General features: G+C 40.9%; 2 protein-coding genes and 1 long non-coding RNA gene across 3 annotated transcripts; all 3 read left to right on the top strand.

The window, feature by feature from the left end:
* The first annotated feature begins 4,833 nt into the window (after nt 1-4,833).
* cnr2 (cannabinoid receptor 2) lies at nt 4,834-9,300 on the top strand. The gene is made up of 4 exons (XM_056443565.1): nt 4,834-4,873; nt 7,613-7,647; nt 7,928-8,022; nt 8,188-9,300. The coding sequence occupies exons 2-4, from the start codon at nt 7,637-7,639 to the stop codon at nt 9,270-9,272; spliced, it is 1,191 nt and encodes a 396-aa protein (XP_056299540.1). The 5' UTR covers nt 4,834-4,873; nt 7,613-7,636; the 3' UTR covers nt 9,273-9,300.
* Nucleotides 9,301-12,221: 2,921 nt separating this feature from the next.
* On the top strand, nt 12,222-24,126 carry akirin1 (akirin 1). Its single transcript, XM_056443573.1, has 5 exons — nt 12,222-12,549; nt 20,940-21,086; nt 22,309-22,437; nt 23,416-23,487; nt 23,617-24,126. Exons 1-5 carry the CDS (start codon nt 12,345-12,347, stop codon nt 23,625-23,627), a joined length of 564 nt encoding a protein of 187 aa, XP_056299548.1. The 5' UTR covers nt 12,222-12,344; the 3' UTR covers nt 23,628-24,126.
* On the top strand, nt 18,361-19,598 carry LOC130212569 (uncharacterized). Its single transcript, XR_008835376.1, has 2 exons — nt 18,361-18,897; nt 19,249-19,598. It is a non-coding gene; the product is annotated as an uncharacterized LOC130212569 (long non-coding RNA).
* Nucleotides 24,127-25,646: the final 1,520 nt, after the last annotated feature.

Consider the following 25,646-nt stretch of genomic DNA (forward strand, 5'->3'; position numbering starts at 1 on the left):
AGCTGCAACAGGCTGTAATGATAGCCTACACAACAGCTCTTGTCTGTGAGCTGCCCATCCCCCACGTCTCAGTCCTCTGGTTGAAACACAACCTTGAGCATTCTATTGAAACGTATCAATTAGCCCTCTTATTAATGTCCAATTACGGAAAATATACGGGAAAAGGACAAGTGAGATGTTCCTGTTTTAACCCGTTCTCCATGATAAGATATTCGTATGGGATTGTCATTAAATAGACCAAGCACTTTATGTTGTTCCAACTTTTGTGCCATAATCCAGTGTGACACAAAGGCCCCACTCAGTTAAACTATACTACCCATGACATGAGCATCACATTCGTCATGTCGTAGTCGTAGATCGAGCCACATGTGAGCCAAGACACCTCAAATTGTATAACAATGAATAGACTCCAGTATCCTGCAGATGTGTGTGGGGGTTGCTAAAAAAAAAAAGTGTAGCCACAACAGAGAACATTTCAGAGCATACAAGGCTATATACCCAGTTATTGGTTTCAAATAATTGTATAAAGCTTATAATTTGGCCTGTGGTTCCCTGTTAGTATCCATATACATTGTTGTATATACTAACATTAACTTGAAATGCAGTCAGTACACTCCTCTTAGCCTTTACAAGGACAATGGTGGTCGTGAGTGAGGCAAGGCCCTCGCAGCTAGTTTTATGGGAGTCTGCAGGTCCAAGTTTGAAGAATACAAAACAACTGGCGTGATGGATTGGCTCATAAATCCACAATTAAACTTACTCCCCCCTCTCTGAAGCGTCCACAACAACAGTTGTGCAATGCATTTGACGTCAGCCGGTGCATACAGCTGCAGGCCATCGAAGGACACTCCCCAAAGCAAAGCAACCTTTGTAAGGGGGCTGCTCCAACCAATAGACACATACAGAAAGTAGGTCAAGGGGAGGCTTCCGAGGGTCGTGCAGATCTTAGGAGGCAAACATTTTTCCACTTTTAACTGGTTGTAAAGGCTTTATACAAACGCCCATGATCGCGTGAACATGTCATAGACTATAAGGTAGGGACAGATATATTCAAAGCAACAGGGGTATACAAAGGCTGTTGTTTACTTCTCACACAGCATACACAGAGTCTCGTTATCTCTGTCTCTTAGGCCTTTTACAGTAGTTGTATGGGCATAAATGGGCTCACATGAATCTGAAGAGCCGGAAGCGAGGTGTGAAATCACCCACACAGTGACGTGTAAGAAGAGAAGCAGAACCAGTTTTGCACCAATCAGCACATTGTAATGTTAGCCTCACATAAATAACATATTTTTCTTTGTATGTTTTTTTCCAGTTGAGTTCAGTGAAGGCTCAGAGACACAAAGGAGCCTGACTACTCACTCATAAGAATCCTCACAATTATTGAACATCTGAGTACAGTCGAGTCAAAGGACAGAAACAACATGTACTTACATCTCTGTCTCTACTACATAGAGATTAAAAAGGAAGATTAGATAAGCAACATATTTAACCTATACTGTATTTCCTACGGAAATGACCAAATGGCAAAAAAAGAATGATTAAGACAAAATACATAGAAACACTACAATTGAGAGTATTGTGAGGTTTCTATCATGTGTTTATTTTCCATTCCACCCTCGGGCTTTCCAACTATGGAGAATCAATTGTTTAGCATTTTTGTAGATAATGAGATGTCCTTCAGATGTATTTTGAAACTAAAATATCTTCTGCTATTGCTCATGGCCATTTTCAAACAACCCCCCCCCCCCCATTGTTCCTTTAAGGATGTGGGTCAAACACAGGACCAGTAGAATATATTAGTTGCTGTTTCTTATTGGATATCAACATATGGATTGTAGATTCCACTTAGGTCAAGTCCTTTGTATTTTTTCTTGGGATTTAGCTTTGTTTTCTGAACCTGGGAGGAATTTATATTCCACAGTTCAAATCGTACATTCGTATTTTATTACTTGATTCCAGTATTTAAAAATGTTTTACATTATATTTCACTATGACAAAGAATTTAAACGTTTGTGTTTAGTAAAAATAAGGTGACTTTTCCCGCAATTTCCTCATGAGACATTTTATTGAAAGTAACATGTCATGTTTTTCTTCTTCAAAGGAATGAATAAAACAACTGCTAATCTTGCAGATAACATATAGAACATCTAACTAGAACATTAGAATATGACAATCCAAACAATTGAAGAGTAATTGGGAACCTGAACTCATCACCTAAACCTAACTTAAACTACAACTCATTTGAAAGCATTGTTCTTTCACATGCACATTGGAAAACATTCCAGACAATTATATTTGTGATACTGCACCAGGTCCATATTCTGAATTTCTATCAGAATTTTTTTAGTTTCTATCAAGTTTAGTCCTTAAAACTGATAAAGTTATTACTGTAGGAGATTTTAATATCCACGTGGATGTGGCTTCTGTCAGAGAGTACAGAAACCCACTCACTGCTTTGGCCACACCCTCCACCTTGTTCTTGCATGTGGCATTGACATTGAGCAATTGGAGGTCTTCCCACAGAACCCTCTTCTGTCAGACCATCACCTCAGAACTTTTGAGTTCAAACTACTGGTATGTACAACATTAGTCAGAAGTTTCTACACCAGATGTGGAACTGACTATTTAAAGAAGTGATTCCTTCTGCATTTGATTTTCCTCCAACATTTAAAAAATCAGGCACATCTTGTTTCAAAGCGATGCAGAAAAACACGTGCAAGTTACTTCTAGACTAGATTACTGCAATTCCTTATTATCAGGCTGCTCTAACGAGTCTGTTAAATCCTTCCAGTTAATTCATAATACTTGAGTTTGTGTACTCACACAAACTAAGAAGAGAGATCACATTACTCCTGTATTAGCTGCTCGGCACTGGCTCCCTGTAAAATCAAGAATCACATTTAAAAATCTCTCCTCATCTACAAAGGGATGCACCATCATATTTTAAGGGGCTTGTAGTACCACATTGCCCCACTAGAGAGCTGTACACATGACGTCTACTGCTTCTGTCCAATCCGGGGAGAGGGATCCTCCTCTGTTGCTCTCCTGAAGGTTTCTTCCCTTTCTCCCCTGTGAAAGGGTTTTTTCTGTTGTTTTTTGTTTTTTTGTGAGTCCTGATGTTTGTAAAAAAGGAAGTTGTAAAACAGGATGATGTAATCCAACTGATAATTAAACATGTCAGGCTTTCTTTTATCCTGTGGTCTGGGCTCTTAGCTGCACCTGGCCGGACAGTGACTGAGAAGACATCTTATTGAAGCTGTGCTGTCTGCTCCTAATCACATTTCCTGCCTTCTGGCCAGCTGAATTGATCAGTTCAGTGGAGGAGAGGACACAGTGCACCAGATATCACTGCCTTATTATTAACCATAATTGTCTCTGAATGCTGTCTATATATAAACATGACATCAAAACATCTCTCTTTCTGACCTATTTTCTTGTCTCGTCTTTTTGTGAGTCCCAGTTTCTGTTTCATTTGGCATATCTTTCTCTAAAAAAGGATGGCAATTCGTTTCATGTCTCAGGTTTGTGATCTGATTGAATTGTGATTGAGCTACGAATGTACTTTATTTTCACCAGAGGGGTGTAAACCAAATTAAACAGCATTAATTGGTCATTAAAGTGCTGGATTAGTTCAAATTATGCATATGTAGAATGATAGAGATTAAAAACTGAGCAACGTTTCATTATGTCCACTCGTTCATGGCTACTCAGCACTGCCCCCTGTTGTACTGCAAGTGGTAATACACCCCGATCCACACTGACTTCACTGGGCATTCATTAATCGGTAATGTAATGTGAAAGAAAAATCTAAATCCAAGCAAATGTGTAATGAAGGCTGGTTTTCACACCTCAGCACTCACCGCAGATTGGAAGTAAACAATAATCCACAGACTGAAGCAGTCAAATATTTGCAAAACAACTCTTCATTGTGTCTTTCCTACATAATTAAATGAATGAAGCACACGTAAATTAAATCTCATTTTAATTGTTATTATTATTAATATTATTATCATTATTATTATTATTATCTTCTTTGTGCTTTTGGTCCAAAGAATGAGGGCAATTACGGTTGAAATCCTTCAAGAAATATAGAAATATCATAAGACCTCATCATGTGATGCTATACTCAAAGGAGGATGAGTGGAAAGTAAGAGCAACCGAGATGGAAGGAAAAATAGTTGCTGTATATAGCTGTAAATAATTCAACATATCTGTGGTTATGAATTTGAAGAGTAGTTTGCCACAATAATCTAAACTCAATGTCCACTTAAAACGTTATTTATGACTCCTAGGTCTAATGGATTCACAGCCCAACAATATTTTTGAGGTAACTTTATTCATTTATTTTCATAAAGGGAGTATGATGTGTTTTCTTTTCTTTTTCTTATTATTGGCATGTCTTTCACACCTGCTAAGTGCTCTCGTCCCCTGGGTCCAACATGACCCTCTCTGCTGGCAAGACATCACTCTAGAAGTGTGATCATAGTGGGGTCTCTATTACTGTATAAATGTTTCATCCAGTACCTTTAACCTCTAATACTTATCATCAAATATATATATATATGCAATTGGACTTTACTGTCATTCTTAGTTCCATCACAGACTCCATTGTCCTCCTAATTCATCATTTGGGCTCTTTCATCATTTTCCATCTGGTTCTCTCTCTCTGTCTCTGTCTCTCTCTCACTCTCTCTCCCTCCCTCTTGTCCTTGTGTCATCACAGCCTCCCTCCTTATCTTCTCCACTCAGTCATGCACTTTGCCACCATTCAGGTTTGTAGGTCTGTGCGATCATGCCGTGGTTGTCGTGCTGCTCAGGAACCTAATTCAGATCCCCTAAAAAAGGAAAAAAGCAGAAAGCGCCACACAAGGTAAGCTCTTCAAAGGTTATTTTATTACAGGATTTAAATCCAGCGACTTTAAGTAGTATGTCATCATTTCCGAGAATGCATTTAAACTGCCGTTGTGATGATATACAGTATTTCTCTGTGAAACTACATTTATTTTTTCAAAAGTATTGTCTTGTGTTTTTTGACGATCCGGTATTCACTACATGTATTTGTGCAGCAGATCTGCTCCTTTTATTTTGCTTTGCTTAGATTCTTCTTCTTCTTCTTTTTCTGCTGCTACTTCAAACAGACATTTCATTTTGGTTCTGCTTGTACCAGAAGGGTTTGTTATATTTTGAAACAATGTGACACAAGGGGTTGTTGCCCCATTATTTCGGCGTGCATGACTAAAATTGACGCCTGCACGTTATCTTTAATTATGAATTAAGTTTCCAGGACATGACATGGCTGCTTTTGTTGAAGAGGCGAAATATATTTTTTTTAATGATGGTTCTTAGTCAAAATACTGAATCAAGATGCAACACAAGGGAGAAAAGAGCCTGAGGTGGTGTAATATCCACAAATGCTTGCATGCATATGGCCCAAGGTGTTATTGTGAAATATTGTCCCTCAAGCCAACAATTCCACCACTTCTGCTTATATATATACAGGACTGTCTCAGAAAATTAGAATATTGTGATGAAGTTCTTTATTTTCTGTAATGCAATTCAAAAAACAAAAATGTCATGCATTCTGGATTCATTACAAATCAACTGAAATATTGCAAGCCTTTTATTCTGATTTATTGCTGATTATGGTTTACAGCTTAAGAAAACTCAAATATCCTATCTCTAAATATTAGAATATCATGAAAAAGTATACTAGTAGGGTATTAAACAAATCACTTGAATTGTCTAATTAACTCGAAACACCTGCAAGGGTTTCCTGAGCCTTGACAAACACTCAGCTGTTATAAATCTTTTTTTTGACTTGGTCTGAGGAAATATTAAAATTTTATGAGATAGGATTTTAGAGTTTTCTTAAGCTGTAAGCCATAATCAGCAATATTAAAAGAATAAAAGGCTTGCAATATTTCAGTTGATTTGTAATGAATCCAGAATGCATGACATTTTTGTTTTTTAAATTGCATTACAGAAAATAAAGAACTTTATCACAATATTCTAATTTTCTGAGACAGTCCTGTATTTGGTATGCTTTCAGAAGTCAGACTTCAATTTGTGATGAAAACCAGAAATAATGTTAACTGGAAATAGACTAAAGGGAAAACGATGGCTTGAAGGCCTGATTGGTTTAAAAAAGTAAAAAACCTTTAGTTTATCAATTCAATTCAATTTTTCAATTCAGTTTATTTGTATAGCCCAATTTCACAAATTACAAATTTGTCTCGGAGTGCTTTACAATCTGTACACATAGACATCCCTGCCCCAAAACCTCACATCGGATCAGGAAAAACTCCCAAATAACCCTTATCACTCATACTGCATCACATACAACTCCTTTTATTTATCAATTTGAACGTTTCTTTTTGTGTTTTTTACTCAGTTTCCCAGCCTTTTCTTAAAGCTTACTGTGGTTTTCATTCATGTGATTGGGTCATGTGTTGGCCTATAAAATGCATCATCTATAATGTAAGCCTCACAGGGTTATGGTGCAGTTATAGGTGGCCACTCTCTGTTTATCACAGCATCATCTACTTTCATCAAATCCTCTCACATCGGCCTCCCACACATTTAATCTATTGATTGCACAAAGGTGATGCACTTAACAGGAGATTGTTCATCTCTGAGTTGACCTTCACCCACTGATTTACTTTTTTGTTCCAATACAATCCCCTTTCATTCCAAAAGGGGGCAGTCTTCATCCTGTTAAATATGATAATAGGCCCAAAACATGTGTTTGCTATGATGTTTGTCAGCAGATAACTGAATGCACTCAGTCAAAAGTGATTGTGGAAAAATATTTTTTATATTAGTTATCTGATTTTGCTCAGTTCATTAAAAAAATCACTTAAAGGGACAGTAAAAAATAAAAACATCCAAAATACATATATTTATTTTACTTGTAATGCTATTTATCAATCTACGTCGAGTGTTTTGGTGTGAGCTTCCTGGTTTTGGAGATGTCATCCATAGAGATTACTTTTTGTTTTGGAATTTATAGTGAGATTATGATCCAAATTTGTTTTCTTAAAAAAAAAAAAACTCAACATCATTCTCTTTCTACAAGTCATAACCCATTTACTCAAGATAATCCACTGTCCTTCTAGTGAGTAGTTTCATGTACACAACAACAATATACCTTAATACATTCCACAACAGGGAAAAGGAAGAAAAAAATATATTTTGGGGTGAACTGCCCCTTTAAGTTAGAGTATGTCTTGCAGGGACAGGTTTGAAGGTTATGTGCACACAAGCTCTTAAAACAAGTTGCTGGAATTGATAAGGTCGTACTCAACACCCCATGAGCACACTGGCTGTCTTAAACATGGATACATATTATAGACTGAGGTTTAACCTTTTAGGCTTTTTAAACTAAACTCGTTGATTGATTTATGATTTGCGATTTAAACCCTGGCTCCTTGCAATTATCTCTTTAATACGAGCAGCAGCAGATACTGTAATGGCCATTGTCTGTTTACCCTGACCTCTAAGTGACTTTCTGCCTTGACTCACTGATGTTAATGTTCCCTTTAAGCACCAAGGTCAATATTGAAGAGAGAAAAACACATCATATTTTCATACTTTATTTGTTTCTCCACAGGAAGTTTTCTGCTTCAGTCCCTTCATGAAAATAAGGTGTGTTATCAATCAAATAATACACGCGTATCTTATATCATTTTTTTCTGTAGATGTGTGGATCTTGCTTTGTGTGTTTGGTTTTGTGAAATTCTTTAGAAGTTAAGAAAATATTGGAAATACGGCAAGGTGGAACTTATATATATCTATATATATATCTATATATATATACATATATGTATATATATATATAAACATATATTTATATATACATACAGATATGTTAGTTATGTGTATTAATCCATATAGAATAACACATTTAAATGACTTACTTCAATAGTCCTGGCCCTCCAGTAACAGTTGAAATGGATCAATGGGAGGCCCCGACTTCTTTAGGACCCACAGAAGCCAAAGAGAACGCCTCATCACCGATACGTATGTAGCCTCAAGCCTTGCTTCTTAAGAAATCAGAAATTCTTTAAGATAATGTCAGTTTTCCGGCAAAAATGTACTTTAAGTGTGCGTTTGTATTAAAAACGGTAGTTTCAGTACACTTGCCCGATAAAATCTGTCCTATATAAACCTGTGATTTTCTCACAGTTAACAGTTCTTGCGAGAAACTGGAATTCTACATGGTTCTCACCAAGGCCGAGAGGACCGCCATCGGCTCCATCTGTTTCCTGGCGGGTCCCATCACACTGCTGGAAAACGCTCTGGTGTTGGGAGTGATCGCGACAACCGCCTCCCTGCGACAGCGGCCTTCGTATCTGTTCATCGCCAGCCTCGCTCTGGCGGATGTCTTCGCCAGCTGCTTCTTCACCACCAGCTTCCTGGACTTCCACCTCTTTCGCCGCTGCGACGGCCCCACCGCCTACCTCTTCAAACTAGGTGGCGTCACCTTGGCCTTCACCAGCTCGGTGGGGAGTCTGCTGCTGACCGCTCTGGACCGCTACCTTTGCATCCAGCAGGCCTCCAGCTATAAGGTGCTGCTGACCCGCCGGCGGGCCGTGCTGAGTCTGCTGATCCTCTGGAGCGCCACCGTTTTCATCTCCTTCTTGCCGCTGATTGGCTGGAGGTGTCCCACGGAGTTTGAACCACGCTGCTCGTCCCTGTTTCCCTACGTCACCCGGGGCTATCTGGCCTGCTGGACCAGCTTCACGCTGGTGCTTCTGGCTCTCATTCTGTGTGCTTATGCTCTCATCCTGTGGAAGGCCCACCGCCACGAGTCCTCCATGGCCAGCCTCCAGGGAGCAGCAGCGACAGGCCATGCCCGCATGAGGATGGATATCCGGCTAGCACGTACCTTTGGCCTGATCCTACTCATCATGGTGGGCTGCTGGCTTCCTGCACTCTCATTCATGGTAGCTGACGTCTCTGTGCTCCTGACTCCCACCCAACAGAGAGCGTTCGCCTTTTGCAGCACCCTCTGCCTGCTCAACTCCTCCATCAACCCATTGCTGTATGCGCTGCGCTGTCGAGAGCTAAGAGTCGCTCTCCTGCAGCTGCTACAAAGGCTGTGTGAGATTGGAAGGTGTCGAAAATCGACAGAGGCTTTGACCCCAAGATTGCCCTCCACAGAAGACAACAACTGCACTGCCATCTCTGAGGATGAGACGCCCAGAACCAGAACCACACACGTTGCCTCAGTCCCAGAGATGATGAACAATCGAGAGCCGAACATTTGAAAATGAGTTAAAATTGAGGAGTGGTTGTACAGATATAGACGTGTTTGACATCGCAGAACATTATGACTGTGGATAAAGAATCAAATATGAGCTGGATTCATTCCCAACAAGTGTATTAGTTATTGTATGTTCTTTAGGGTTATCATGTTCAAGGCTATTAAGCAATAGCGTCTGAATATTGTTAGTCGGCCATTTAAAAAAAAATGCTACATAATGTGTTTTATTTACATTTATGGTATATACAGGGAAGACAGCTCGTAAGGAGAAACCATAAACCTTTCCAAATACAGTTAAAACTAGAACGGGCACTCGGTAGAGCGCATACCTTCGCATATCACAAGATTGGGCATTGAATTATGAACATTTTGGCATTAGTTGCATGCCAATTGGATAAAAATTGACCGCGCTATGGTAAAAAGAAGATTTTGACCTTTTCATGACCTTGACCTTTGACCCGATCTATACCAAAATCTAATCAAATGGTCCCCGGATAATAACCAATCATCCCACCAAATTTCATGCGATTCGGTTTAATACTTTTTTAGTTATGCGAGTAACACGCATACAAATAAATAAATAAATACACGGCGATCAAAACATAACCTTCCGCATTTTCAATGCGAAGGTAACCATAGATAACAGAGGAAATAGAGCGTATCATTCTCTGGGCATTGGTTCAGGTCAGACAAACGGTTTATTGTATGTTGGACTGGAAGTGCGATGATGTCACGTGGCCAGCTGACCTTTGACCCCTCCATCTCCAATGTCAGTGCTTTATCGCTCTAACTCCTTTGACATACTGTGTCCTGTGAACTGAAGTGCTGACTTAACTTTTGGGTTCACCACGTGGTAGGAAGGCGTATTTATTGTTGGTATGCTTATTTTCTTTGGGGAGTATTTGTCCCCGAGCGCGCTGGGACAGAGGACGCGGTGGGTCGCCTCTCCCATCTGCACATGAATGCCAGGATTCCACAAAAGCCCCATGCACAGGAGGATTTCACACAATGTCCGCACACGTGAATCCAAGCAGTGTGCCGAGGTGAATGGAGCACATGCCAGGAGGAGAACGAGCACACACACACTAGAACACTCTTTGCAATTGTGACAACAGCTGCAGCAAAGCGCTTAAACTCACAGGTGCACATGCTACACCGACCACGTGTTTCAACCACCATATCAACTGATATAAGATGATACTCGACCATACTTTATTGTGATATATACATCTTACTCATCTGTCACCCTTAATCATTGTCAAGTGGCAACAAGCCAGCAGCCTTGTGTTTGCAATGATTTATAAGTGACTCTGTCTCTGTATCAATCTCCTGTGTGGTGCCAGAGGTGACATGCTGCATACTGGGAGTCTGCCATGCCAGAACATCCAGAGATGGGAGAAGTGGGAACAGAATGAGTACACAGCATTTTTATACACACTGTTCACAGAGTGGGTGATCACAGGTCATATACATAGAGTTTATAGTTCATTATTGGGTGTACAAAGCTCTGAAATAAATTCAGAGCTTCATAAAAGTAAATGTGAAAACAGTTCTAGAGATGCGTGATGATATGTGTTTTAGGCAACTTGTATTATTTTGTATGAGCCTACTCCATGTATATAAATGAAGTTATTGACCAATTAGAAACACCTCTCAGTAAACAATTCAAGAGAATTTCAAAATACAGTCTCCAAAATTATCAAGAATTTTGCAATGTGTGGATATTAATTTTGAAACCGTAATAATAATACATCACTAAAGATAACAGTAGGATATACATTTGTCCGTTGTAATAAAAAAAAAGAAATATGCTTGCTCATTGTCATTTACAGCTTTTAGAAAGAGATGCTAAAATGCTACTTTAAATGATATTGACAAATTCTTCCTAAAAGTTAAGTTTAAGATACTTAAAGCTTAAATAAATACTGTATCACATTATCCTAACTGTATGTTTAGTTATTTGCATAGGTTAGGTGATAACAATAATGACTGCATAAGACTTTATTTAATTTGAATTACCTACAATAATTGATTATGCTTTTAAAAAGTCAGGAGGATACTCCTGTAATAGGGAGTTATATTCCTAGTGAGGCCGCTATCATCACATTTTTTTCCCATGAAAAGAGTTACTTTAATTGCATGTGCAGAGAAACCCATTGCACGTTCAACCAACTCTCACATCAAGATGCACACCCAGTGGTGGAGACAGCAGCGTTTATAAATTGATGGGTGATTCAGTTCAGGACATTGCAAGCTTCAATGGGTTACTAAAAACAAGAGACTGGTGAGTGTGTACCTGGTTGTTGATGCATGTTATACACGATAGGTATGAAATAGAGTATCTGATAAAAAAAAAGCGAGATTAGAACAGAAAGTAATCTCTATCCCACATACTATACACATGCTTTGTACATACAAACACAGTTACATTTTCGGTCACAGTTTATAGTGTGATCGAGAACTGTTGCTGTATTAGAGACACTATTGCAGCCACAGTGTTAAGTTTGCAAATACTTTTTTTTTTTAAATACAATAAAATAAATAAATATGAAGTAGATTAAAGAGTAAAATCAGTCTGGAGTTAATATGTAATCTACTTGATTTACCTGACCTCCACCACCAGACGTCTCGTGAACCTTCAATTTGAGTTCAACGGAAACGAAAGCTATCTACAACAACAATAGGGTGAGTAGCAAGAAACCGTAGCATAAAGATAGTTAGAACTTTTTTTAAAGCGAATTGATTCAAATATGTATTCCTACTAAAATACGACACAATACCTTTGGATAAGAATGCCAATTCAAATTAAGAACAAATACAATAAAATATCTTCTAAATATTGCCGAACGCCCCTTTTCCCGTTAATGGTACGGTCTGCTATTGTGACGTTTTAAAAATTCAGCAGGCAGGGTCGGCAGTTGGCTCACTACTCATAGAAGAAAATCCGTTGTTGTGGAGAGGAAGAAAGGCTCAAGAAATTCGAGCAACGTTTAACATACAAACCACGAGCGACAAACTCCCAGTTTTGCGGGTCTTTTTTTCGCCAACTTACTTTGCACAGTTTTCTTTAGCTAACATGGCTTGCGGGGCAACATTAAAGCGGTCGATGGAGTTTGAGGCCCTCCTCAGTCCCCAGTCTCCCAAGCGGAGAAGGTGCAATCCACTACCGGGGACTCCTGGCACTCCGTCCCCGCAAAGATGCAACCTCCGTGCCCCGGTCGACAGCCCATCGCACTCGATGTCTCCTCCGGCCATGGGAGGCGAACACAGGCTCACTCCAGGTAGGAATTGTAAGCGGATTGTACGGGTTTTCCCCCTGCGTTTCAGGGTGGGTGTCATGGGGGAGGGGGTTTGGGTGGAGTGGACTAGAAGGGATAGCGAGCTAACGTCGGTTCATCTGAATGGGGGTTGGAAGCTAACGCTCAACGTTAGCTTAGCGAGGCTAACGCCGGGAAGAAGGGGGGACGTCGTCGGCATGTTGCCGGCACGGATGTATTTTTTTATATTTTTACGAAGCTTAATCAATCAGTGGATTCACAGAAGTAGAGTGGGGGCTCTGGCGGCATTCGTCGGTGGCACATTGCCAGCTCATTGTACTCTTGCATAGTTGGCTGAATTAGCTGAAAGCTAATGTTGAGTTACCATTGAAGATATTAGCCTCAAAGTTATTTGCATAGCTAACGTTAAATCAAATATCGTAACACAGTCTAGCAAGGAGCACATTAAATTATAGCTGTATGACTACCCTTTTCAGATTTGCCTGTATAATCTGTAGATATAGTATAGATTATGGAATATATCCGGTGATGTATTCAATTGGACATGTATTCGAAAACTGGAAAGGGGTTGAAACAAAAGACCCTGTCTGTACTTTAACACACGGGTGACAGTCGAGCCTTTTGGCTCTCCTGACGAGACAAATGGCCTCACAGCAGCAGCCACATCATGGCAGGCTGTTAATTAGGAGCTGCCTGGGTAATGTTCATTGGCTTCATTGGCACAATTGTCTTTCATTGAAGGGGGGGGGGGTTACCATTATGCACCACAGCCATTTCTATTCCTCTTAAGGTCTGCAGGACATTGTTCATTTCCTTTTATGTCTGTCATCAACTCTCCCTTTTGACTTGAAGAGCTCCACTGTGAGCATTGGCCGGGCGTGGGGCACAAGACAATGACCTAGATGTCTGCACTGCGATCAGGGGAGGCTTATTGCATGTGCCAGGCACTCGGATTGGGCAGCATGATACCACCGAGGCCTAATCTTTATGCTTTTTGAATGTCGATTGCAGCACAAAAAAGAAGCTCGACGTCATAGTTTATTTTATCACTTCATTGCTGTGAACTGAGACGGGATTACAAGATGGAGACTGCGATACTACCTGTGCTAAGACGGGCTGTGAACTCGTAGTTTGTCGTGATGTGCTTTCCAGTGGTTAGAAATCCACTTCCCATAGCCCAGCATATTATAAAGCACAGGGTTACTTATGGAGCTCTTTATCCTCCCTGATGCGAGGAAGTGTAACTTGTAACTGCCTTGAAAGTGAACAAATCTAAAATGCACGGATACATTCCTCATAACCAGTTTTTATTGGCATGACACTGCTTGGAGAAGTGTTCTTTGATAGTGTTCAGTGATTCATGTTCACTAGGTGGCTCTGTTGAGATAATTAACCTCTGTTAAACCTGTAAACTGGGGGTTACATCGCCTTGTTTCTTCCCTTTTTTTTAAAAAATGTCGTAGATTGACATAACATGAATAACTACGGCTGGTCAAATGTTATGACGTTCCTCTATATTTCTGTGCATCTTGACCTAGGTTTCGGTTGACGTTCTTCATGGACGATGTTCCCCGTAGGTGAATATTAACTTGTTCCCTCAAAAGTGAAATGTGACCTTTTGGTGATGTTTAAAAAAAAAATGTTTTATTAAACATTAAACCAACAAGGGCACACACACACAAACACACACCTACTGGTGTGCACATTCAGACAAAGGCCAGATCGTGGTGTCTCTGTTCCTGTTTTTTCTTTTTTTTGCACTGTAAGAAAAATAGTGCTTTATGGTGCATATCGTTGTAAGATGACGCTGGAGGGCGGTGCACACATCACTCTTAGCAAAAGCCAGGGAGGGTTTGCTGAGGGCATTGACACACACACACACACACACACACAGATGTAGGTGATGATGGAGATGGCTTTACAGCTGGCTTCCTGTGAAAGGCATGCGTTTTGGTTTCTGGTGTACTCTGCAATTGTCATTCTGGTAAGCAAAAGATGTGTCGTGATTAAGAGGTGTTTTGTTTCTCAGAAGGGAGAGGGCCGTTCCTGACAGTTGCAGATGCCTGGAGGTGAAGACGCATTGTCATGCTCCTGTTATTGCGCACATCATTTATACAGTCTCACTTGCTCATTATGGTTGCCTTGCTCGTGTCGCTATGTTCATACAGAAAATGAGTTGTATCCGGGTTTTTTTTTCAGGTTTCCTCTTCTGCCGTTGCTTATTTAGTGTGAACCTTATGCAACAGGCTTCTTGTGTGTTCCAGTTCTTTCAGATTGTGTCTGTTCCGGAACTGAAGCTGCGAGGGGGAAGTAATGTAGACGTGTCTGCCGCAGACATAATACGCTCAAGATACCAGGTATTGCACTCACCTTCAGCCAGGAGATGGCCCCTTATGGGATGGGTGTCGCAAGCATGCCTCTCTGCTGCGGTTTGCCAAGTGAAAGCAGTTTTGTATTTAGCGAAAGGTCAGCTGTCATCCCTCCCACCCGGCTCTACCCACACATGCTTTCCAGCTATTCAGGTTTGCTTTTGGTGAGCAAGGCTGTGTGTGTGAGCCGGGATCCGAACCCTGTCATTGTGTCTTTGTCGGGTAATAGTTTCATAGTGCAGATAGGATCACTCACTCCGTTCTCCTCGGTCTCATTCTTATGCTTCTAGTCTAGTGCTTTGATTAAAGTAGTGTTTTCCTGAGACATGTTGTAATCTTTAAGGTTGGACTGGTACGACCCAGAGGAAAGCGGGCGGGTCATCGTTCAGGCCTGAAACCTTGGTCAGACTGCTCCTGTCTGTGTGTGTGTATATATATATATAACTATATATATATTTAAATATAAACATATTATATATATTATCTATATTTTATATATAAACATATTTATATATAAATATTATATATATATAAATTTATTATATATATATTTAAACATATTATATATATATAAATGTATTATATATATATTTATATATAAACATATTATATATTTATATATATATAAGGTGGGCTGCTGTCTGGTCTGAAAGCTCTTTGATCGGAAGATGTTAAAAAGTCATACTTTAGTGTTTCTCTTTGTGTTCCAAATGCGTTTCATTTAGTATTTGACTCCTACGACGTTACACCTTGTGAGTGCGCTCTGGTCAGTGCGATCAGAGGATGTGCGCTTTGTGCGTTCGCCCGAGTTCTGGCAATCAGTTGTGTCCTCGCTGATCTGTCCAGGCTCGTCCACGCAGCCACGACACTGGAAGTGTCGGGGAAGTGATCGACCGCACATCGGACTTGCTCTCCTTTTACGATGTAATGCGAGATGTATTCCTTTAAAAACAAATCATTGTTTTGCGATCTTTTTTCCCATGTGTGCCTCTTTTTTCTTTTGGTCACTGCAGAAGGGGACAACTTCAACTGACTCATAATACATCACAGGCTACTTCCTGGCAGCGGGGACATCCGAAACCCACCTCCCCCCACAATTCTTTTGCAGTGGAGGGTGAAATTAAATGAGTCAGCTTTGTTTCCTCCCCACCACCACATCCAATCTCTCTGGCCGATCTCATGTCATATTCACCGTTCGGCCCGCGCCTAAGCCTTTTAGCCGAGGCTTTCTCCGCCGGGTCCCCTGGCTCCCGGAAGCCTCTGTGATTGATTGCTTGGCCTGGTTGTGACAGGGTCATTGTTGCCAAGCAATGCCCACAATTGAGCAACTCGTCGTTGTCAGAGCTGGAAGTGACAGGCAGCAGGAGAGGGTTTTCACTTGTACGGCTAATCTAGTCGTGCTATTTAATTGGACCCGTGCATTTGCGACGACTCTCAAATCCGTACTTGTGAAACTGGGATTCATGGATATTTGTCATTCGTCCTCAAGAAATGGCGTACATTTAAAATTGATGACGAATCAGTTTTTCCGTCTCCTAATCGTCCGTCGTTACAGCGCCATACGATGACTGGCACTCTGCTTTATTACAAATGAAAAGCCCCGTGATGTTTCAATAAACAGCCTGTCAGATTGGGGTCCCGTATCGTTAATTCTGGAATGTTTCAGAGGCCACGTGCGGCAGAGGGTATCCGCAGAGGCACGAGTTCAAAAGGGCACGGCTACGCATGACGCGTCTCTCCTCCCCGTCCAAACAAGCTGACTGAGGAGCAGGCTGAGGGGGCAACGCGGCTTCTCGGCCTCCCCACCCAAGATAAACAAGGCAGGCTTCTCCAGATAGAGGCGCGACATGTGTAGAAGCTTCACTTCCCGTATGAATCGAGTGAGATAAAGTCCTGCCTAAACATTTGGTTATCAGCTCTATTTGAGGCTCTATCTCATTTTTCCCATGATTTTTTTTTTTTTAACCGTTAAGCTTATAATTAGATGTGTGCGCTGGCTGTGTTGAGCTGTAACAGCAGCTGCAGCGTCGGCTTTATCCCACAGAGGATATGTTTGAGATAACGGGAGAGCTCTACTTTTTTGACACATTGCATCTTTCTGCATGCGTGCCTAGAGTACCTTTTTACCATTATTTTATTACAGGGTTCGTACGGTCATGGAAAACCTGGAAAAGTCATGGAATTTTAAAATGGTTGTTTCCAGGCCTGGAAAAGTCATGACAATTTTTTTTTCATTCACGCCGAGTTTGAAATAATTAATATATTTTTTAAAGAAAGACGCTCAAAATATAAGCCAGCGATAGCTCTCAATACGCTACATTTTTCATGTTTATACCGAGATTTTAGTTTGGTCATGGACATTTGGTTTAAAGTCCTGGAAATCCACTATAAATTAAGTTGACATTCTAAGGCTAATAACTAATTTTTGTCATTTTGAAATTTGAGTAATGCAGGGAACGACCAGATTTACATCCCACTTTTGTTGACGTGCTACGCTTAATATTGGTTGTGGTTGCATAAACTGTGAATTGCAGACGAGCGTCAACACAAATCTCCACATTCGGAGCTTCCAGTGAACAGGGTTCGTACGGTCATGGAAAACCTGGGAAAGTCATGGAATTTTGAAATGGTTATTTCCAGGCCTGGAAAAGTCATGGAAAAAACTTAAATCGTAAACGTTTGGGAAAAGTCATGAAAATTTGTTATCACATCATTTACGCCGAGTTTGAAATAATGAATACGTTTCTGAAAGAAAGACGCTCGAAATATAAACCGGCGTACGCTCTCGATACGTGACATTTTCTACATTTTTCATGCTTATACCGAGATTTCAGTTTGGTCGTGGACATTTGGTTTAAAGTCCTGGAAATCCATCGGTCAAAATGTGTAAGAACCCTGCCACCAACACCGCGGTTGTTTCTTTACGGTGTAAAACTCCAGTTTCAGTCAAACATAAAGGAGATTATATTTTACGTTTTCTGTCCATACAACTTGTTATCGCAGACGAACTCGAGTACTTATTTAAACGAGAAGCGCCGATCACCACGATCCTAGGACAGGGTGTCCGCGGGTCCTTAAAAAGTCTTAAAGTCTTAAATTGCTTTTCCTAAAAATAAGGCCTTAAAAAGTCTTAAATTGTCTTAAATTCAGATTGGATTGGTCTTAAATTTTTTGGGTGTCATGTCCAGGGGTTTTCCTGGGTCAAAATGGGTCTTCGGTGCTCCCAAAAAATATGTTGGCGCTGCTTGCACCGTCTATTCGTGCAGGTCAGGCTGTTGAGTGATCAGCAGCTGTCCGCTCGGTCCATTCGCGCACCTCACAGTTGCGTATTGATCAGACAAGAAGACACGCTTATCAACTCCAGTGTTTCCCCTATAACAGGGTGAAATCCCCGCAGACAATTCTCGGCTCGCGCGACAGAGCGATGCGCGCCGGCATCGAAGCTCTGACGTGATGCGCGCACACGGGTGAGAACCGCGTATTCGGTCCTATCAATCCCTACAACGTGAAGCATCGGCTACTTTAGAAAACATGGCAGGATGCAAGTTCAACAACGGCTTGAAAAGAACGAGTGTTTCTGGTCACGGTCGGTGAAATGCTTCTGAAGCTGCGTTATGTGTCGCGAGACTTTCCAGCGGTGGAATCTCACGAGCAGAGCAAGAAGCACAGAGACTAGCGAAGGCCGCCAGCAGCCCGCGGGGCTAGCTGCTGCTCCGCCGCTAGCTCCTGCTCCGCCGTCCGCAACGACGTCAACTACAACGCTGGAGGTCACTGGAGGAAATCCAGCGCCTTGCAACAAAGAGCTCATCACCGAAGACCAACGCTGCAGTGCGTTCTTCATTCTGTTCCACGAGACTCTGGACCAGACCACCGCGAGCAGACAGCTGGACTTCATGTGCGCTATTGGTTAAATGACCAGGTCCAGTCAGGATCCTGTGGAGCTCATGGGCCATGACACCAGGACCTACTTCAGCATCTCAAAGTAAGTCTAACATAAATATATGTATTAACTAACCTCATGTATATGAGTATATGTTTCATATAGTTAAGCTTTACTCATGTGTCAAGTTAATAACAGCTATGCATAGGCGCACTACACATTAATTAGACTAATTAAAAATAGTTTTAGAATGGTAGTAAGTAGAGTGGTGTTTACCTGTCAATATGTCTACATAGTGTTCACTAGGCTCAAGAGATGGCTCACGTTGCTTAATTTGTAAAAATAGTATTCATTCCTATTTATCCAGTCTGACATTAATCTGAAGTGGTGGTGTCATAAGAGATGTGGTGACTGTTGTTTGGCTAATGTCTGCCTTTTCTTTCTTTTTTCCAGGAGAATGGACCAAATGTCAACTGGAAGTTTTATATTAATACAGTTTGAAAAGGATTGTTTTCCTAGTATATTCACAAAAGCTCAGGAGTAGACATGAACCTGTGCACAAACATCCATCACATAGAGACATGATAACTCACACTCACTCACCCACACACACATACATTCTATTATGTAAATGAATTTGCATTTTAAAAGCAGCTGGAAATGTTATTTGTTATTTTATGGATTTTTTGTTCAAAAGGAACTATGTTGCATGTATTTTTTAAATATATTTACTTAATTTTAGAGACATTTGTTCATGGGACTTAAATGTTCTGAAAATGTATTAATAAATATAATTTACAACAGCAATGACATTTATGTTATCCTTTTGCATTACACCATACTGTTAATTTTGAACAGACATCAGTGTGTTTACTTTGAATTAATTAATTTAGATTAATGTATATTTCCATCGTAAATTAGGTCTTAAATTTTATTTAGACGTGGTCTTAAAAAGTCTTAAATTTCACTGGTTTATTCCTGTAGACACCATGTAGGAAGACGCAATGTCCTGTTTTACATAGTTTGCAGTCACCCAGAGGTTTTTGACAAAAATCCGTTCATTCTGTCCATCCGCCTCGAGCATTTATACAACCAGGAGAACGAGAGGCTTTCCCTTTGTTCCAGCTCAGTCACTAACGCTGTGTTGACGCCGACGTCGTACATCATTTCTGGAAGAGAAGTGAAAGCGACGGTCACAAGATCATAAAGTGTTTCTTTAAGTCTGCCGTGTTTGTGTTTGTTTGTCTCGGCTGTCGTCGGCCTGTCAACACCTCGACTTCCTGTTGATTCGTTTGTTGTAACCCACGTCGGGAGCTGGACGGCACGGAGGAAGCGAACATGGCTTTAGATCTTCTCAAGAGCCCCGTGAATGAATGCGCCGTCCTGTAATGGTTCTTATTAATGCTGGAATGCATTAAACGTTGTTTTGTGGTTGTGGTGGGCGCAGTATAGAAAAGAACACGCATCCAAGACCAAACTAATAACAGGGTTCGTACGGTCATGGAATACCTGGAAAAGTCATGGCATTTTGAAATTGTCATTTCCAGGCCTGGAAAAGTCATGGAAAAAACTTAAATCATTAAAGTTTTGGAAAATTCCTGGAAATTTGTAATATTCACATGTTCATTTACGCCGAGTTTGAAATAATTTATATATTTTTTAAAGAAAGACGCTCAAAATATAAGCCGGCGTACGCTCTCAATACGCAACATTTTCTACAGTTTTAATGTTTATACCGAGATTTCGGTTTTGTCATGGAAATTTGGTTTTAAAGTCCTGGAAATCCATCGGTCAAAATGTGTAAGAACCCTGTAATAAATACTCATTACTTCCTGTAATGAATCTGTGTAACTAAACCGATTGGGACGACTGCGACGACAGGAGATTCGTAATTCCTTTTCACGTTCAGAATGGGGACTTAAACGACACATTATTATTATAGTTTATGGGCATTTCCTCACTAAAGGAAAATGTTTCAGTCATGAGGCGTGTGCCGACATCCAGGCGACAGAGTGAGCGAGTCCGGGTTGCATATCGGGAGCCCCTCTCAGAACCGCCAAAGGCTCTAAAGGAAAGTGTGCGGCCTTCGCTTGTGTGCGTCCTGGTTTCAACACTCTGTCCTTGTGTCTGTCCGCTCCCCACAGAGCAGATCTTCCAGAACCTCCGTCAGGAGTACAGCCGGATCCAGAGGCGGCGGCAGCTGGAAGGGGCCTTCAACCAGACCGAGGCCTGTAGCTCCAGTGACTCCCCCAGCCCCAGTTCCTCCCTCAACGCTCCCAGCTCGCCACCAGGTAGATAGATAGATAGATAGATAGATATATACTTTATTAATCCCCAAGGGGAAATTTGTCGAGCCAGTAGCAGCAACACACAAGAATAAAAATAAAAATAAAAACACAAATATAAGAGGGTAGGGTGTGTGATGGCAAGAGAGGTGAACTGTTGTAGCCTCATAGCCGTCAGAAGAATTCTCTCTCTCTCTCCTCCGGAGGCGTGAGTGAGGAGTAGGTAGGAGAAGTTCACGTTGACCGTGGACACACACACACACACACACACACACATATATAACTCCGATGTTTTCTCCAATTAGCTAACATGCTTTTAACATGTGTGCGCTTTTGTGAGAGCACTTATCTCCCTCTAACAGTCCAATTATTGAAACTCCTCTCTTTTTGCTTTTGAGTGCCGTAACGTTTCAGTCACCGTTTAGACAGTTTTGTACTTTTGCCACACGGGGGATTTAAATAGCACGTCTGCTTTTTGTTTTGTTCCGGTGATCGAGTCTTTGAAGTGACAGCAGAAAACCATCAAAACACAGAATGCAACCTTTCTTTAAGCCTAATCTTTGTAACGGTTGGGAATGAGAAGGTCGTTGGTTCTGCAAGGCCTGCCAAAAGACCCTTGGCTGGACCTGCATGACCAACTCGAGTCTAGAGGGCCAGGCTGCTGCTGCTCATCAAAACAATCACAAGGGCAGAGGAATTGTGATCCCAGATGTGTGTTTGTGAAAGATGTATGCCAAAATCCAGCCACTCCTAAAATGGGGATGTCTCTCTCATCTGAGTTCAGTCATATCCTGTTTGAATTCCTGACAAGTCCGCTTTCGTTCTCTGAGAACACTGTTTACAAAAAAATTGTACTTTCATGCTTCATCATATCTACAAAGATACCAAGTCTAACTGATTTAAAGTGTCATGGAATAACTTGCCGTGAGCTCAAAACTCAAAGATATGATGCAATATTTTCTTTGTGAACACATTAATAAATCCAGATTTCTTACGGGTAAATGTCCAAATCATTTTATTTTTTAAAATCCGTCCATAAAGGCATATTAACATTAGTGCTGCATGACCCTGTTGACTGGCAGAGGTGAGGCGACGACGGAGCGCACGCTGTAAATTTGCACCTGGCCGAGCACCTATTTCTGGAGAGAGGACATTTCTGTCGGAGTGACTAATCGCTGCGCCGCCGGGGTCGTCCTCTTCACAGCCCGTCTGATCTTGTGTTTCTCAGGCGCCTCAAGGAAGGACCAGCCGTCGTTTACACTGAAGCAGGTGAGCTACCTGTGCGAGCGGCTGCTTAAAGACCACGAGGAGAAGATCCGGGAGGAGTACGAACAGATTCTTAACACAAAACTCGCAGGTAAAGAAAAGTATACAACGTTGCTCTTTTCATGGGGAATACAAACGATACGCATACCTGCGAACTTGTCACCTTTCGGCGAAATTCGCCGTTTTGAAATCAAAATAGGTCATCCACGTGAAGAGTGTAGATCCGAAGAGTTTTTGTTTTGGGGCGGGGGGTAAATTGGACGGCCGGCGTTTATGAGATTGGAGTGAGACACGGAGAACATGCGATGTGGTGATCTTCGCAAAATAACATCTTTGATGGGACACGTCGAAGGAACAGAATCATGGAACAGAATCATGGAACAGGCTCAAAGCTCAGCAGAGCACACAAGTAAAAAAAAAGGAAGTTGGTTCATGAATGATTTTAACCATATTATATATAATGATAATGTAAAGTTGTTATTACTATTTTTAGGGCCCGATCACTGAATTATTCAGAGGACCTTTTTAAAAAAAATGTTTGTTATGATTATTTAGATATGCGGTCAGAACAATCAAAAGACCGTAGTTGTAAAAGCTTTGAGGTGTCATCAAACAACGTGGATGTGGTGTGGCGACGACAACAAAATAGTCACCTGCACCTCCCCCCCCCCGTTGTCACCTTTATCACCCCTCATGAGTTTGCAGGTATGAATATATGAAGCGTCAGAGCTCCCACCGGTCCGTCGGTGAGGTCCATAAAGGTGTGACTGTAATGACGTCCTGCCTCCGCCCTCATGCGTGTATATTTTCTCGTCATGACTGATAACGTCTGCAGTGATTGCATTCATTACAGTTTACATATACTTCGAGACGCCATGGATGTAAATGGGAAACACGTGGAATAACGATAGGTGATCACACTGTGGAAAAGTGGTTAGGACTCGACGTTGGGAGGAAATTATTCGACTATTCGACCCCAGCCACAGAAGAAGAGATTTAGCCGTTGGGCAAAGATATTGTTTGTATGGACAGCACTCCTCACTTCTTTTTAATCTTCTTCTTTTTCCAGAACAATATGAATCTTTTGTGAAATTCACACAAGACCAGATAATGCGAAGATACGGAGCCCGGCCTGCTAGTTGTAAGTTTCTTAAACCACCATTTTCTTTGCTGTCAAAATATACATTCCTTTGTGTGTTGGGAGTAAAAAAAAAGAAGTTTGACTGATCATCGTCTCTGACTCCAGTATCGATCATCTTATGTGTTTCAGATGTCTCTTGAACTCACCGTAATGAGATCCCAGCTTCCTCTCACTGGACGGCTGCTCTTCTACTGCCCCCCCGCCGCCTCCTCCCTGCCTCCCCAGTTGATTTTCATTTTATTTCCCTATCCCAATCCTCCCCCCAGTCCCCATCTTAAACTGTTTGGGTGCCATTGTTTATCCTCATTTTAATCCATATGTTGATTTCTTACTTTAAAACTATTGCTGCTGGCCAAAAGTTCGAAGAACATGAAAAACTATGTATGAAGCCCCTTTTTTTTTCCTTGTTCATATGCGCTTTCTCAAATTCCTGACTAAAGCAGATCTGTGTCAAATCTCTTACCGGCGCTGTAGAAAAAAGCTTTTTGGCTCCTGTGATAAATCTGTATAATCTTCCAGCAGCTCCTGCTCCTCACATTGCCCCCCCCCCCTTTTCTTGCCCCCTAACTCCCTCTCAACTCTACCTGAGAATGTGGATTTTTCTCCCTTTTGAAAAAAATAAAAGTTCTGTGATTAAGATCTGGTGTCTATTACATTTTCTTGAAGCCACGATGTGCTTTTTAGTGATATGGGTAGTTCTTCTCAGCAGATGAAGATTTCCCAATGAATTGTTGATGTTCACATTTCCATTCCGTTGGCTGAAAAGTTTAATTTAATCTAGACGGTCTCACCGAGAGTTGAAGCCCGTGCTTTTGAGACACTTTGTGCCAAAGTTTTCTTTTCTTTTTTCTTTCTCTGTTTAAATCATTTTAAATGTGATATGTTCTTGTTTGGAAGTTGGACTTAAAAAAATAATTACGAAATGTAAATGTCCACAAAACGATGAATCGAATAGTAATCGGACGGGAATAATTGTTAACCATGATGTCGACATAGTAGCTGTTCTGGACATGTAAGGATTTAAAGAAAATACCATGTTTTCTCAAAGGGGTTCTCAGCCAAGATTATAAATGATATCTGATGTTTTTTATATTAAAGTTATGTTTTTAAGAAATTACAATAAAATGATTAATTAGCTATTATTCCTTTTATATGTATTTATTATTATTATTTTATATTAGCTATTCATGAGGACGATTAATACATAAGTGAACTAGAATGGGCACTCGGTAGAGCGCATACCTTCGCATATCACAAGATTGGGCATTGAATTATGAACATTTTGGCATTAGTTGCATGCCAATTGGACAAAAATGTATCGTGCTATGGTAAAAAAAGAGTTTGACCTTTCCATGACCTTGACCTTTGACCCGATTGATCCCAAAATCTAATCAAATGGTCCCCGGATAATAACCAATCATCCCACCAAATTTCATGTGATTCAAGAACATTTTGACCTGTTCATGACCTTTGACCTTGACCTTTGACCCGATCGATCCCAAAATCTAGTCAACTGGTCCCCGGATAATAAACAATCATCCCACCAAATTTCATGCGATTCGGTTCAATACTTTTTGAGTTCTGCGAAAGATTTTGACCTGTTCATGACCTTTGACCTTTGACCCGATCGATCCCAAAATCTAATCAACTGGTCCCCGGATAATAAACAATCATCCCACCAAATTTCATGCGATTCGGTTAAATACTTTCTGAGTTCTGCGAAAGATTTTGACCTGTTCATGACCTTTGACCTTTGACCTTTGACCCGATCGATCCCAAAATCTAATCAACTGGTCCCCGGATAATAAACAATCATCCCACCAAATTTCATGCGATTCGGTTCAATACTTTTTGAGATTTGCGAATAACACGCATATAAATAAATAAATAAATACACGGCGATCAAAACATAACCTTCCGGCATTTTCAATGCGAAGGTAATGAGTATATAAAAAAAGCAGCTTTTACTACTCGACATCTCCAGTTGAGACATTTGACACTTCCTTTGTTCTTCATGGTGGACTCTACTTCCCCCTGGTGGTTCATTCAAGTCAAAGCAACATTATAAAAATAAATTAACTTCACTTAGGGCTGTATAATATTTGAATTTGTCGGCGTGGATCAAAGATGGTCGCATTCGTGTGCGTGCAGGGCTGTGT

Source organism: Pseudoliparis swirei, chromosome 22 (genome assembly GCF_029220125.1).
Source record: "Pseudoliparis swirei isolate HS2019 ecotype Mariana Trench chromosome 22, NWPU_hadal_v1, whole genome shotgun sequence".
In the NCBI taxonomy this organism is placed as follows: domain Eukaryota; kingdom Metazoa; phylum Chordata; class Actinopteri; order Perciformes; family Liparidae; genus Pseudoliparis; species Pseudoliparis swirei.

Excerpts from the sequence above, each read along its gene's own strand:
- cnr2 (XM_056443565.1), top strand. Across the intron at positions 8,023-8,187 it reads GAACGCCTCATCACCGATAC|TTAACAGTTCTTGCGAGAAA; the intron begins GTATGTAGCCTC and ends ATTTTCTCACAG.
- akirin1 (XM_056443573.1), top strand. The coding sequence starts at position 12,345 with ATGGCTTGCGGGGCAACATTAAAGCGGTCGATGGAGTTTGAGGCCCTC. Across the intron at positions 12,550-20,939 it reads CGAACACAGGCTCACTCCAG|AGCAGATCTTCCAGAACCTC; the intron begins GTAGGAATTGTA and ends CGCTCCCCACAG. Across the intron at positions 22,438-23,415 it reads TCTTAACACAAAACTCGCAG|AACAATATGAATCTTTTGTG; the intron begins GTAAAGAAAAGT and ends TTCTTTTTCCAG.